The sequence below is a fragment of the Calonectris borealis genome, chromosome 8 (assembly GCF_964195595.1).
Source record: "Calonectris borealis chromosome 8, bCalBor7.hap1.2, whole genome shotgun sequence".
NCBI classification, from domain to species: domain Eukaryota; kingdom Metazoa; phylum Chordata; class Aves; order Procellariiformes; family Procellariidae; genus Calonectris; species Calonectris borealis.
The window spans coordinates 10,292,356-10,307,840 of record NC_134319.1 but is presented as its reverse complement, the minus strand read 5'-3'; the positions used below and the strand labels follow the sequence as shown (position 1 = coordinate 10,307,840).

The 15,485-nt window shown below is 55.4% G+C and overlaps 1 protein-coding gene across 4 annotated transcripts; it reads right to left on the bottom strand.

The window, feature by feature from the left end:
* Nucleotides 1-279: 279 nt before the first annotated feature.
* Nucleotides 280-12,234, bottom strand: TAL1 (TAL bHLH transcription factor 1, erythroid differentiation factor). 4 transcript variants are annotated; one of them, XM_075155824.1, is made up of 5 exons: nucleotides 12,074-12,227; nucleotides 10,503-10,652; nucleotides 8,768-9,196; nucleotides 7,676-7,902; nucleotides 280-3,412 (listed from the first exon to the last, which is right to left on the bottom strand). In XM_075155824.1, coding segments are annotated over exons 2-5 (1,077 nt in total). In that variant the 5' UTR covers nucleotides 10,505-10,652; nucleotides 12,074-12,227; the 3' UTR covers nucleotides 280-2,993. The 4 variants fall into 4 exon arrangements, with proteins under 4 accessions (XP_075011925.1, XP_075011927.1, XP_075011924.1 ...); XM_075155826.1 differs by having other exon boundaries at nucleotides 7,811-7,902; nucleotides 12,074-12,222; XM_075155823.1 differs by lacking the exon at nucleotides 10,503-10,652 and having other exon boundaries at nucleotides 12,074-12,234.
* Nucleotides 12,235-15,485: the final 3,251 nt, after the last annotated feature.

The following is a 15,485-nucleotide window of genomic DNA, read 5'->3' as shown; positions in this document are numbered from 1 at the left end:
GCGGCGGGGGGATTGCTTCACCGCCCGTCTTCCTTCCTGCCGGCCCCGCGCGCTCTTCCTCCCGCTTGCTCTCCCTGCAAAAGCCCAGCCCAGGCTGGACGACGTGAGCCAAGCAAGAAAAAAATCAGCAGATTCTTTTTCAAGGTTTTTGCTGCCGCTTATAACTTTTGATGGCTGGGCATGGACCATCCTGGCATCCTCACCCCGCAATGCCCAGAAATGAAATACCAAAGTAGTGATGGATCCGAGCGACGAGGTGGGAGAGAGGCAGACAGCAAGTGGAGGCTGCTTTGTAAAACTTTATTTAGAAATATTCTTGATATATTCATTATATATATATATTTATATATACACACACATTACAACAAATGTGTTTTCTAAATAGCACATCCACAGTGGGTTGAGACTCAGGGTACCAGGTCTGGTTACTTCGTTTCTGCAGAAAAAATGCAGAAATCCAAGAAGAGGGGGGCAGAGAAAGGCAGGGAGCTGAAAAACCCAAAAATCGTAAGGCAGGAATTCACTCACACGGTACGACATTGCCCCGGAGTGCTGTTTCCAACAGAAACGGGGGGCGATGGTCCACACAGTGAGAGATGAAGCAGGCGGGAGGAGAGGTGGGCAGAGGAAATGTACCATTCAAATCACAATTAAAGTACAACTGTACATACCCCAGGAGACCTACGGCGCGCTCTGCTAAGGGCTACGAGCAGGCGTGCGTGTGCGTGGGGCTGTTGGGGGGGTGCCGCCAAGGTTGTACCATTTTCCCAACTGTTCAGCTACCGAAAAGATAAAAATAATAAACTTGTGGCGAATGAGGAATTTCTGAGTGTCGGTGAGTTTTTTCTTGCAATAGTTTAATAAAAAGGGTGTGAAACCCCCACCCACCCCGCTCCGGCATTATTTCGAACGCTGAAAACCAAGAACGGCTTTACCTGTGTGGCAGCATCCCCCTCCCCTCCCAGAGGACCCCCGCCTGCCAGCCCCCGCTGCCCGCCTCTCCTACCCCTGGCGCCGGGAGCAGCCCAAACCTCTGCCTCAGCATCGCTCCATCACCCGCCGGCGCCTCTCCCCTGGCCCAGCCCTGCGGGTAACCCCCTTTAGTAAAAACCCCCATGCAGGGGCGATCCGGACCTGGGAAGGAGTTTTCCTCCTTTTCCCTAATTTAAGATGGGGGAGGTTGGTGGTTTCGGAGGGTTTGGGGTCTGTGATGAAAACCCCTGCTTGGGCTGGGACCTCTTCCCGGGCAGCTAATGTGCCAACCCACGCGCCAGCCTCCCACCTATTATTTACAAAGAGGCGTTAAAACCAAGTGGGGATGGAAATGACGGGGCCCTGAATTAAGCCTTGGACGGGCTTGCAGACACCCGCCCAAATCCTCTGTGTTTCCTTGTACCTCAGCACCTTTGAAAAGGAACGAGTGCGGTGGAAGACGTCTCCGCTCAAAGGACTTTTTCCCTTCCAAAGGATGTTTCTGGGTGGTTTTTTTTTTTTACTGGAGCATGGCAGAGATTTCTGTGCTTTGACATTTCTGCAGAGGGAGAGGATGGGCTTGGGGCAATCATCGCGTCAGGCATCAGGCGGTGGGTGAGAGATGGGCCTGATGCAGCGGCGATGGCGTGATGCGGTCCTCAGCTCCCAGCCGCCGCAGCAGCAGCCTCCTGCTCCCCAGTCCTTCTCCTTCCCAAACACCCTCCCGGGGGGGGACAGCAGGGAACAGAGGATCAGCTCAGTCGCAGACATCAATTTTGCAGCAATCCGAGCACTTGGGAATGGAGGCTAATCCCACCACTGCTTTTAGTGCTTCCCCCCAAGATCTGGAGAGGCTGTGGCCTCCTGCCAGCCTCGGGCAGGTGAGGACCCTCCTAACGCCGGAATAAATCCAGCACTGTAGTCCAGCCTGTGGGCACTGGCACAGCTGAACCACCACCATTTTCACACAATAAAACCAAAAAATTCAAAGCATACCACTAAAACCCTTTTATAACCCTATGTACACGCGCACTGTTGATGCATCATCAACTCCTTTTGCCTTTTTGAATTTAAAAATCCCCCAGTCCAACGGGATGCTTCACTAGCAAATTTTTTTTTTTTCGCTTACCAATTCTGAAATTCATCTTCCTTGAGAGAAGCTCTGGCCCTACAGAAACCGCTGGGAAAACTCTAGGAGAACACAACAGGCTTGGAGCTCACCTGCTGAGCGTTACCAGCAGAAAAATCAGGGACTGGGAGGGCGGCAGAAAACACCTATGTACCTTTTCATTCAGTGGATACTGCATGACAGCGTTAAACAGAAGTAATCCCACATCATAAATACAACAACCCCAAACAATCCATAGTTAGGTAGAAGGGAAAGGCAGAAAGGAGGAAAAAAAAAAAAAAAAAGGAGAGAAAAAGAAAAAGTCTTAATCCTTTTAATAGTTCTTTTGCTGAGGGTATTTTTTCACCTCTTTAAAAAGATACAGTCAAAAGCTCTCGGACAACGGGAACACGTGGCCCCAGCTCCTGCTCAGACCAGTTGTATACACCACAGGCTGGAGAAATGCGGCAGCGCTGGCAGGTTTCAGCAGTCTCCAGCACCGTGTGGAGCTGGAAAGCGTCACCGGCAGTGAAAGAGGAGTTTCATGTCTCAGCCGGGCGACTGTTTAAAAAGTGACAGTCGTCAAATGGTCTGAGAACCCTCTAAATGCTGGAGAGGTGTTGGTCGCATCTCCTGCCCCTCCGCAGAGTCACATCATGAGCAGTATGTACAATGAAGATGACTTCAATGCTTTTCTTCTTTGTACGATCACGTACCTAAATGCTGAACGTCCATCTGGTTTGGTCTTGTCCTCGGCCAACGCGCCGGCCGCTCCGTCCCGGGCTGGAGAGGACAGGGAGCCCGAGCCCCCGGGGAAAGACAGAGTCACAAATCCCATGGGCACAAGTTCCAGCATCCGCACGCTCGGGTCTCGCCTCCCCGCTTGGTGCTTCGGGAGCGATGCGGAAGGTCATCACCGCTGTGCGTTGCCTTCTACGGGGAGAATGGCGTGGTGCAGGCTCCGCGTGTGCTTCGAATCTAGTGTTTCGTGCTCTTCCGTGAAGCTGTCCGGGCTTGCCGCTCCGTCTAAAGAACTTCCACAGCTAGAGTTAGGAGACAACATGTCCTGCAGGAGGTCTTCCTGGACTATCCCAGAGTCTTTGTTCACTTTGCCCCTTTGGTTTCCTTCTTCCTCCTGGTCATTGAGCAGCTTGGCCAGGAAGTTGATGTATTTCATAGCCAGGCGCAAAATCTCATTCTTGCTCAGTTTTTTGTCGGGCGGGTGGGTGGGGATGAGCTTGCGAAGCTCTGCAAAGGCTCCGTTGACGTTCTGCTGTCTCCACCTCTCCCGGCTATTGGTAAAAATGCGACGAACCACTTTCGTATGAGGACCTGCAATTGCAAGCATGCAGGGTTAGGAGCAGGGCGTAACAGGTCATTTATTACTTTGCTGAATAGGTCACCGTTTCCCAAATTAACCGATTTATTTTAGTGACATCAGCAGTGAAACAGGAATTTCCAGCTAACTGGAAGCTAATCTGATGAGCTGAGGTAGCTGTAATTTCTGTTCAATCCAGTGGAAGGGAAAAATGGAGTGGTGTCTTTTTAGATGTCTCCTGAGACACCTAAATTTACCTCTCTAAGGAGGAAGGATTAGGCCATGACACATGTGCAGAAGGCTGCTTTATTTTTAGGGTATCTGAGCAACAAAGGTCCTATTAAAAGGTTAGGTTGCAAGATGGTTTTGTTTTCTATCCCAAAAGTGTCTTAAGGACATACCATTGGGACAGGAGGAAATAAGCTTGAGCAGAGGCTTTGACAACTCTAAGATCCAGAGATCTTCCCTTCTATAGGCAGGATCCAGAGCTGATAGAGACCATATGATTGCCACCAGCCCTCTGGGTGGTTTGTATGAAATGAGGTGGCAGGATTCACCCTGTAGCAATGAGGAGAGGTAGCAATGTGACCCACCGAGTGAAAGCAGTGTCCTTGGTGGAAGGGTGATCACGGGTGGAGGATGAAGCAGTTTCACGGCTGACCTGAGGACCGCCTGCTCTCTCTGCACATCATGGCAAAAACTCCCTATCTGACAGTAATTGGAGAAGGGACTCTAAATTGCTAGGGGTGGCCATTTGGCTCAGTTACATGTGAACTCCAGTTACATCCCTGTAATTTTACAGCCATATTCCCGGCGGGGCATGTTACACAGGATGGACGCACAAAACGCGTCATTTCTCCTTTCAGATCATCAGGGTAACTCCTGTTGGCACGAGTGAGACATTATCTTGGCACTAGGAGAGACCCAAAAGCATGTCTACCCAGAAGTACTGTGCTACAGGAGCAGCAACGCTGTAAATCAGAACTGCAGGTCCTTGGGTCCATGGAAACCAGTTCAGGTAAGGAGACACTACCATAAGATGCTTTTATTACTACATCCTTTCCATCCCCACCTCCAGGAGACACCAACAGTGGAAGGACACAGCGATCTCATGAAACTAGGGGAGAATGACCATGGCAGAAACCCCCGTAGGATGGGAAGCATCACATACAATGAAAATCATCACCAAGTATGAAGCAAAGACTTGCAGATGACACAACGGTGAGTCGTACCCCGAAGGCCAGGCTGTGGATATTCCCATCCGCACCATCTCTCCCCAGTAGCCCACCCTCTGAGTCACTTGCCTAATACCTCCTGGGCATGGTGAGCAGTTTAAGTTGGCAGCTCTGCCACGACCCAGTAAAACCAGCATCCCGTGGGGCATTTAAACATCATTACTCATATATAGCAAAACTCTTGGCTGCTTTGACAGCAGAGCAGCCGAACAGATGTGATTTTTGAGGCATCCTAGTCAGGCTGCACCTTGACAGATCCCACCTGCCACGATGCGAGAAGAGGAATCCCACACTCCAGCTGATTAAACACCATCGTGCTTTCCCCCCTTCAGAGGAAACTGAGCCCCTTCGGGCCAGCACATCATACGAAATACCCCCCACCGCAGGGTTTGCATGGGGACACACTCCCAAGCAGCCAGATTAAAGCTCCAGGATGCAAGCAGCCATACAACTCGCTTCTCCTCGCGGTGTGTTCAGGAGCAGGGAGTCCCCCAAAATCACAGAGAGCTGTTGGGATAAGCTGGGGGACGTCGGAATGAGAAACTCATCTCCGATCTCTAAGATCCCGGTCTGATGCTTAAATAAAGCCAATTTTCCACTCCCGTACAGCACATAAATGCCCTTTGTATGAACTAACGTGCTCATGGAAAGGGAAGGTTTCTTGTCCCTGATGTGCACAGCCCGCTGTGCCACGGGGCTGTGGGGAAGGGGGGGGGGACTACGGGGACCTCAACACCACCAGGCTGCCCGGCACTGTTCATAAGGCAGTGGAGAATGTGCTGCAACCTGCTACAGTAATACAACAGCTTCAAAATGCTCTTTCCAGACAAGACAAAGCAACCAGCCTTGAATCCAGAAGGAGATGCAGCTTAAAACCTTTTTACTCCCATAAGGGTATGAGAGGAAAAAAAAAAACCTTGGATATTGTTTATTTTCCAAAATAAATCTCAAGAAGCTTCCAGTCTTCACAGGCTTCAAACATATGTCTCTATTCATTGAAAGCTGCCAACTAACAGGCATCTATTCATAAAATTTTGCAATCAGAAAAAAGACCTGTTCATTTTCATCCAGGGGCACCAAGCTCCAGTATATAACACAAATTCTGACAGCACTCAGATTTTTGATTCCTGCATCAACCAAATTAAACATATCTTTTAGAAAGAGATCAGGTTTTGGCCAAAACGTGTCAAGCAATGGAGAAATTTTAAATGCCCCATAGCTGTGTTATAATAGAAGAGATTTATTTCTCATAAAGAAACTTGCCTCAGAACTAATTCAAGCAGTTGGCTGAGAATTTTTGCTTGGATTTTGTTCCAATGGATTGACTGATGCTTTTTTTAATTGTAATTAGAGGTCTGAGGAAAACAAGTGAAAAGATGAGCTTCCAAAGTTGCAGAATAACCTTGCAGATACTTTTTTTACATTTTTATCTGCATTTATATCTATTTTTCAATAAGATATTCAATGCACCAAACTTCCCCCAAAATGGATAAAGAAATAGTTGCAAAAAAACCACCACTCGTTTCCTTACAGAGGAAACCCAACACCAAGCACCCAGCACGACTCTCCTGCCCTTCTGCACCTCCCGAGGGCTGAAGACCCCCAGGAGCAATGGTCCGGTGTGCCGCGGATGTCACCCGGCAGGTGACCATCAGAGCGACGAGCAAAGCCCAGCAGACACCACAGACGCCTCAGCATGGGATGCATGTCCCTACAGATTGCTCCTGTTTAGACAGCATCATCTTTTTTTCCCCAAAAAACTTCCCCTTTTTTCCATCATTTTTCCCCAGAAAATTCTGAGCCTAGTCTTGGAAATTCACATAAGCCAGAACCTGCAGGATTGGGCCCAATCTATACACCTGCATTACCTGGCAAGCACATATGCAAAAGCTTGGTTACAACCAAATCTCTCTGTAATCCTTAGTATCTAATTTAATAGCAGGTCGAAAGCTTTAGTCAGACACCGTGATTTGATGGACTTTCACCGTAGCCGCTAAGCCTCTGATTCGAAACCCAGACAAAAAGCCCTTCTTGTGCGGGGGGCTGAGACACCCCCTGCCCCACGGGGCTGCCGTCTGAAAGGACCAGGCAGAGGGAGGAGGGCAGAGAGTGGGAAGAGAGGGACTGATGAGCGCAGATAACGCTCTGAGCCCATCGGTTTGTACCGTATTATTTTAGAGTGATGTGGATTATGATTTGATCTGATTTTAGATTAGCCGGGTAGAAGGAAAGGGAAAGCTAGCTAGAAGGAAGGAGAACTAATTGTCTGGCGATTGAAATACAGCATTTACAATTGCTAAAGAGAAAACACATTTTGATGGATCTCATTTGTACAGGCTGTTAACTCTGTAGATAAACGTGTCAGCCTTCCACGTGCAAACTGCTCTTGCGAATGCCCCTTTGTGTGGGCAGCGCTGCTGCCTGCACGCAGCCTCCCGCGACCCACGCCGGCTGCCGGGGAGAAGGCAGCGGGATCCTGCCCTGCCTTCCCTTCTTTGAAATCATCCTCCCGGTCCGACAGGGATCCCCGCACCTGGGATCTCTGCTCAGACACCGGACTGTCACCCTCCACATCTGCTCCCAGACCAGACACAGGATATTTCTCCGCAGCGGACTGCAGCACGGTGTGGATATATACCGAATCAAGCTGCAGGCAAGCTGGCAAAGGGACCGGCCACAATCCCGCTGTGACCCTGCAGATCTCAGCACAGGCTTAGCCCTTTGCTTCTAGGCAGTTTAAAGGCGGGTGGGATCTTTCTGCCCAAGGCTGAGGTCTGCATTAGGAACGTCTCCTGGCTGAAAGGGGTTGCAAACACAGCATGTCACTGCAATGGCCCTGATCCAGCCTCTGCACTTCAACAAAGACTTAAATTTAGTGGCTTCCTTCGGATTTAATCTCTAAGCAATTTGCAGAACAGGGATGTAATTAACCATACGCTGAGCTGCTTTGCTGGGTGAAAGCAAATCCACCGAGCACGCTGCTGGTCATTAGTTGGGACAGATCTGGGCTCTGCTGTACAGAGCCTTACCGGGGGGACCTACCCTGCCTCCACAGGCACCTTATTCGCCTTTTACGATTTGGGGTTTTAATCCCAGCATGTGGCACCATGCAGCAACTTGCCCCCGTCAGCACATGGGGAACCCCCAAGAGCCAGCGCAGGGGCGAAACGCTCTCACCGTCGGTGATCTCCATCTCGTAGGGAGAGGGTCTCCTCTTCACCCGGTTGCTGCCGTACATGGAGAAGGAGTCCGGTTCGCCGAAAAACCCGCTGCAAACGAAAGGCAGAGAGGCCGTGAGGACACACCGGCATCGCCCCGGCTCGGCCCGGCCCCCGCGGGCGGAAGCGCCCGGGGCCGGGGGGAAGCCGAGCAGCTTCGTGACTTCGGAGGGAGCTCACGGCTCACGAAGCCGAGCCCGGGGTCGTGCGGCGACACGACAGGCGGCCGCCCGGGGACACGCACCGACGGACGCCAGCCCTGCGTGGGCAGGGGAATGCGAGCGGCGTGGGGCACCCGGGCTAGCGGCTCCCGGGTAAAAACCACCCCCCTCCCCGCGGCTTTCTGCCCCCCAAGCCGGCGGGCACGGCCGCCCACCCGGGCCGGGTCCGCACCGCAGCCTCCCCCAGGAGAGGAGACGGCAGCGGGGCGCGGGGGGCTCCGTCCCCGCACACGCGTGCTGCGCCCTGTCCCTGCGAGAGCATCTTCTGTCCCTTGCGCTTATTTGCGGGACTCATCGGAGGGCAGAGAGCGCCCGGGGAGTCCGAGGGTGTAATCCAGCTCTCGACAAGTACCGCGTTCGCTGGCAGAGCCCTTTGCTGCACTTCAACGCGGGATCACCGCCCAGCATCTGCTCCGCCCAGGGCATTTCTACCGTGAATTTTTTTTTTTTTCCTAGGAACGGCAGTTTTTCGTTTCGGGTTATTTCCCCCCCCCCCCCCTTCTTCCTTTGCAAAGTTGCATGCAAACCCGCGATGACTAAGCCCCGAGCCCCGCGCGGAGGAAAGGATGATGCTGCTGCTGCCGCCCCTTTCCCTCTCTCCCTCCCTGGCACCAAGCCCCGCAGCCGAGCGGGGCACCCCTCGGGGTCCCCCTCCGAGGGAGCACCACCTAGGGTGGGATCGGGGAGACACGGACCTGTTGATGGTGGCCAGCGGCTGGCCCAGGTTGTAGAGCATGGCCCTGCCGGGGGGCTGCAGCGGGAGCGCGGGGGGGCTCAGCTGCACCATGCGGGCCTCGCAGGCAGCTTCGGCGGCGCGGCACGGCTCGGCGCCCGGCGCTCTCTGCATCGCCTCCCCCGCCGCCTCCCGGCTTTTTATGTCCAGGGAGCCCCCCCGGCGCACCAGCTCGATGACGGGCACGGGGGCGGCGGGGGGCCCGGGGGAGGGCCGGCCCGCCTCCTTGGACGCCCCGTTGAGCAGCAGCTGGGGGTCCGCCGGCGCCTCCATGCCCCCGCGGCTGCTCTCCGGCTCGCTCGTGGTCTCCGCTTCCGAGTCGTGCCGCCGGGGGGGGCGGGCATCGCGGGGGTCACTGGGGGGCGGTGGGGCGGGCGGCCTGTCCATCGTCCTGCGGAGAGAGGCAGCGGTGAGGGGCGGCCCCGGCTGGTGGGGGGGTACCCCGCGCCGGGCACCGCCCCGACGGGGGGGGCGCTTCGGGACGCGGGCTTCGCCGGCGAGAAATGGGGGGGAAATCGGGGCGCGGGCAGGGGAGGCACTAATCACCCCAAATCAATTGGAATTTGCCGGCGGGACGGGCCCCGGCACCCGGGCCACATGGGCTGGGGGTCCGCGGGGCCACGCCGCCGAGCCGTGCGGCTCTGTGACGTCATGGAGCGCCCCGGCCCTGCCGTGACGTCACGGAGCCCCGCGGAATGGTGCGGCGCCGTGACGTCGCGCAGCGCCCCGGCCCCGCACCGCGCAGGGGGCGGCCGGGCCGGACCCCCCCCTCTCCCCCCGCAGCCGCGTAGCGGGGCCCGAGCACCGCGGTGATTTACGCCGCTGCACGGAGGGCTGACACCATCAAGGCGGCTGCTGCAGCGAGAGGGGCTCGGACAGCACCGAGCTGGGTGTTAAACGCTGCAGCCAAATTACGGCCGGGCGGGACGAGGTTCAGCCCGCCCCGTTTGGGGGATTTCTCCCCGTTTTGGGGGCCCCGGCGGTGTTTGCCGCCCCGCGGAGCCAGCCCCATCACGGCCCGGCCTGCCGACAGCGGCCTCAGCCTCACAAGCCACGGCCTCTCCTCCCGTTCTTAGTTTTTATTATTATTTTTAAAACAGCGAAATGTCCTGAGGCCACTTTTTGGGGGAGAGGGGGTTAAAGCAGCCCATAACGGAGTCAATCCCCCCGTGCATTCGCTACCGCAGGAAGGAGGAAGGGGCCCGGCGCTCGGCGCGGAGCAGCCCTCCATCGGTGGCCGCACACGATCGTTGTCCCCCTTCTCCCACAGAACGAATACTGTCGCGACAGGGCACCTCGCGCCGAGAGCAGGGAGCGATATCGCGACTATCGCCATGCTGTTTCTCCCACCACCCCCTTCGTTCTGTTTTTGGTTTTTTTGGGGTTTTTTCCCCTATAAATAAGAGGCTTCGCGGAGCAGAGAGCTGCCACGCACCGGGTCTCATCCCCATCCTTCTCGCTCCTTTGCCTTGGGTAATTTATTTTTTTCGTTTCTGCTGGGCTGAATTGCGAGAGAAACCCCCTGTTTTTGGCCATATCTCACCATCTCTCTTGGGGAAGGGAAAACAAACAAACAAAACCCACACCCAACCTAAAGCACAAGCTATCTGTCCTCCCTGCAGCCCCCTCCCCGCCAGCCCTATAGAAAGAAAAATCTAATTGCCTATTCCGCTATTGTATAGGAAGAGATTACTCACATGTGTCATATTTAAGTAGGGACACCGCAAGTCTCTCCTGTTTCAACAAAAGCGCTCTCAGTGTCAGGCTGAATTTACTCCTCCCACCTCAAGGTACTTACGACTTTACAGAGAGGAAGGACACCCGCATCGGGATAAAACTGCTAAATCCTGGGAGGAAGAGAAGGGGGGGAGAAAAAGGAGAGGGTGGATCTCGTGGGCCCGGATTGCCAGAGATCAGTGGAGAGAGGGGTGCAAGGGAGAGGGAAGGAGGGGACGGCACCCCGGGGCGGTCCCTGTTATAGGGGACAGCCGGCCACCCTCGGGCCCCCCCTCCCCGCCAGCCGGCTCGTCCCCGCCAGCCGGCTCGTCCCCGCCGCGCAGCCGGGAGCCGCCGCCTCGCACACGGGGCCGCAACGCGGGGCGGCCACGGCCTAGCGTGGAAAAAATAAATAGATAAACAAGAAGGGGGGGAGGGGGGAACAAAAAAAAAAAGTCCTGTATTTGGGGCGAATTGAGCGGTTTTTTGGGCACATTGCAAGCCCGGTGTCCCCGGGAGGAAATCCCAGACGGGGCCGGAGACGGAGTTGTTTTTCTCCCGACGGGCTCGCAAAGAGCGGCGGCGGCGTTTCTCCCACGCCCAGCTGGAAAATTTAATTCCTAAAGAGGCAAATTTAATTCCTAAAGGGGCCGGTTACCGGCAGCGCTCACGCCCGAGGTGCCGCGACAGCCCGGGCCGGGCCGCCGGCGGGGTGAGACCGCTTCCCGCCCCAGCCGACGCGCGGCCGCGCTCCCCGCCGCGGATCAACAGGAAGGCGAGGACGATTCCAACCCCCCCCCCCCCCCCGCCAGCAAAATCACGAAAAATAAGGTTTTCCCCTTCGTAAAAAACGAAAGCATCCCAATGGCGTCTCCTCCCGCTTTCGTTAAAAACGAAATACGCAAACCCGCAAAAATACCCGCAGCATTTTGCTTATTGGGGAGTGATTTCGTTCAGAAAAAGGGGGGAGACGACAATTAATTCCCCGCCTGCTGGTTTCTGCTCCGTAAAATCCTTTTGTTTTCCAGCCGCGGATCGGCAGGAAATTTCCAGCCCAGAAACGCACCTCTCCCGTTGTAGGGAAATTGCCCCAAAGCGGAGGGGTGGGAGGGAGCGGTATATGGGGAGAGCTCCCCCTCCCCCGAGAACAAGCGAACGGGCCCCAACCGTTGGCCCGGGGTCCCCCCCCCCGGAAGATGCCGGGGGCAGGAGGGCCCGGCGGGCGCTTCGCCCCCGGCTCCCCCGCGGCCGGTCGCACCCGCCTCCTCGCTGCCGCAGCCTGGGGGTCCTGGGGGGAGCGCACCCCACATTTTCAAAAGGGAAAGCGTCTTCTTCTCCTCACCTCCCCCCCCCCCCGCATCAAAGAAGAAAAAAGAAAGATTAAAACCCAACCGCGGAAAAGACTTGGGTCTTTCCCCTCCCCCTTCGCCTGCCTCTTACATGGGGCAGAAGCCCCCAATCACCCCTCGCTGCCCCCCGAAACCCCCCAAAACCCCAGCCCGCCGCACCCACCGCCCCGGCCCGCTGCAGGGCCGGATTTCTCTCTACTCACCATTTGCTTTTCATTGGGAAAAGTGAGTGGAGCCATTTTGTGGCCTACGCATCGCGGCTATATTTGTAGTAAGTGTTGGGTGGCTTCAGCTGGGGAGGCTCTAATTCCACATCACGTCCAGTTTCCTATTTAGTATGGAGAGCGGAACACTACTGCAATGTGGCCGAGAGAGATAAAACCCCAGCAGTGGCCCGCCTGCCCTGATAAGCTTCTAAACCCATTATTTATGAAATGATTCATTATTATTTGGCAATTTTATCGAAGGAAAGCGGAAAATTATTGCAGGGATATGCATAGGAATAACTCCGGAATGCATGCCTTCTAGCTTTTTATGTGTGTGTGCTTAGATGCTCTTAAAAAGACACTGAAAAAAAAAAAAAAGAGTAATAAAAAATTGCACTGTGGCTGCCCGCATCTGAACAGCAATTCTTTATTTTAGTCCTCTTGGAGGTTATTATGCCCCTGCCTTTTTTTTTTTTTTTATTAAATATGGAACACCTACTCCGTTCTTAATTAAATTTAATGAGACAAAATAAATTGCTGAAGATGCTGAGAGAGAGGGAAGGGGTGTGGGTGCTGTGGGACAAGAGGAGGTAAATAAAGCACATCGAGAGGAGATGTTTTGGAGAGAAGTGGCCTCATCCCCAGCCCTCCTCTCTCCACCGTGTGTTTTCGCTGAGGGGCTAAATTGGGGCGAGCTCCCTGTCTAATCTCCCGTGCTGGGGCGGGGGGAGGCCGAGCATCCCTGCCGGGCCGGGGGATGCTGGGGGACGGGGAGCGGAGCGGGTACCAAGCCGGCGCCCCTTGCCCATGAGAAATTTGGGATGGGAACGGAGGGGAGAGCCCGACCGAGGCCAGTGCCGAGACTGGTGGAGAGGGGCCGGGGGAAGGGGAGAAAGGACCCTTGGCCGCCCCGGAGCAGTACGGGGCAGCCAGCGGGGCTCGGGGACCCGGACCGGCTGCGCGCCCCGTCGGGACTGGGGCTCAGACCGGCCGCGGCGGGCTCCGGGCCGGGGGGACGGGGGCGACCCTGGCCTTCGCCAAAGCCGCCGTGCAGAGGGAGCGGCTGCTGGGGGACGGGGAGGCGGGCGGGTGCGGGGGTCGGGGTGCCCTACGCGGCGCTTCCAAGGCGACGGGACGCGGCTGAAACCCTCCTCAAATTGCCAGAGGGACCCTGCAGAGGAAGGAGGGGGAGGCGGGGGTCGCTGGGAGGGTCCTGGGCCCGATCCCCCGTACACCCACGGGCAAAGCGGTTCTAAAGATAGCGGCGGGGAGCGACCTGCCCGGGCAGCTGAAAATCAACGAAATCGCTACCGGAGCGGGGCCGGGGCTGAGCAGCTCTCGGGACGCCTCCTGGTCCCTGCTGCGGGCCTGGGGCGAGGCTGCGGCCCCCGGCCGTGCGCGGGGCCCGGGGCGCGGGGGAGACGCCGCGGCCCTGTCCGCCACCGGGGCGATGCGGACCGTCCGCACCTGCCGTGCGGTGCGGCGGGGCTGGGGGTGCGGGGGCCGCTATTGTCTCCCCGCCACCTGCACGCCCTCCCGCAGGGGGAAATGCCGGAGCTGTTATTCTTCCTTTCACTCCTTCCCCTCAACCTCCCGCTCTGGACGCGGCCGTGGGAGAGGTTTCCACAAGCCCTCCCCGCTCGCTCTCCCCACTCCCCGGCGCGGCCGGGGTCGGGTCCCGGCAGGCAGGAGCCCGCACGATGCCGGCAGCGTGCGTGGGGCGGCGGGGCAGGGACGGTCACGACGCGCTGGCGAGCCCGCCGTGCCTCCCGCCAGGAAACACGACCATTTTCAAGCCGGCTCCTCTAACCAACAGGAAGCGTTAAAGATAGAACAGCCGGGGCTGGGCGGGGGAGATTAGGAAGCCGAGCATCTTCGGTGCACCCAGAGCCGCTGCCGGACCATGCCCACCCGCCACTGCCCCCGGTGGGGTGGGAGCCGTGGCCGTCATCAGCCCACCTCCACCCTCCCTGGGCAACCCCACCCCGAGCCTAACGGGCAGCCTGGTGTGGCAGGTACAGGCCCCTTTCTCCCCCGCGGCCCTGCCTTGGGTGGGCTTCCCGGTCACAGCGAGCCACCCAGAGCTCGCCCCTTCTCTGCACTTTCTCAAGGCAAAGAGGTAGCAAGGCCTGCGGTAGGGAGCACCAAAATTATACAGAATAAAGAGGCCAGTGATGCTCCGAGCAGGCCGAAGTCCTTTTGAGCAAGCACCGTAAATATCTTCCTTTAATTCTAACAAAGGATAGCTAGAAACAACAGAAGCAAAACAGAAAATCCAAGAATAAAACCTTAAACCGTCCTGCCCCCCCGCCCCCGTCATTGCCTGAACAGGCGATTGAGCCAGTGCCTGAGTTTGGTCCCCACTGCTCAGGGTTAACAAAGCCAGACCCAGCTTCCCGTGTATTTCTGACTTCAAGCTGTAGTAGATGCTTCAGGAAAAAAAGCCAGGCATCTTGAAATTACTCAGCACTACACTATGAAAGGAAAAGCCGCTTTAGGGAAGGGTGGTTTTTTGTTGTTTTGGTCAAGTAAATTAACGTTTCACTCACTCAGAGATCGCTGTCCAGGATTATGATTTGTATAACTTAATATAACACCACACCCTTGTCCTGAGCTGCGTGCAAGTAGTTTGGCTTTTGTTTTTAAATCGTTTCTAGCCCTCTAGCATTTGAAGAAAGTCTTTAAAATATTAACCAATACAACTCTCATCTTCCTGTGTTTCCAGACATTTTACAATAGGAAACAAAGAACAAAACCCTACAACAATAGCTCAGAGGTATGAATTGCCTCATTCATCTCACTGGAATGTTCAAAAACATTAACTATTTTTTGACTGATTCAGCAGAAAATGTTGCTGCCAGATAATGAGCTTATGCCTGATCCAGGGGAGATTCAGGGACTGAGAAAGGTTTTATTTTTCAGCCCAGCAAAGCAGCACCTTTCCTGAAAGGAAGCAAATATTCTTGTTGATGGAAGAGGCTGCGCGAGAGGAGGAATTCTGACACGGCTTGAAGGGAGCTGCTGCCTTCCTCTCTCTGTACTGGCTCTGACACAGCAAACGGCTTATCTCACCCCCGATTCTTAATCCACAAAGGCCCACAAGGGTGGTAGATGCTGGAAAAGACTCTTGCATCATTGTAATAAATTAATTAGCAATTAGTGCCCACTCAAACATACCATGAACTAACAGTGCAGTCCTTTGGATTTGAACGGGAAAGGCCCGGGACTTCAATGCAGGGTGTTGTAATCTCTAGTTTAACACTCTTGGAGCAGGAAAGACAAGGTCAGCACCGTAGGCTGAACTTCTGTTGAGACAATGCCATCATCAAAACAAAGTTTGTTCAAACTCCCATTAAAGCATGTTGATGCGCTACAGCCAGCAAGAAAACAGATGGCTCGACCGTCATTC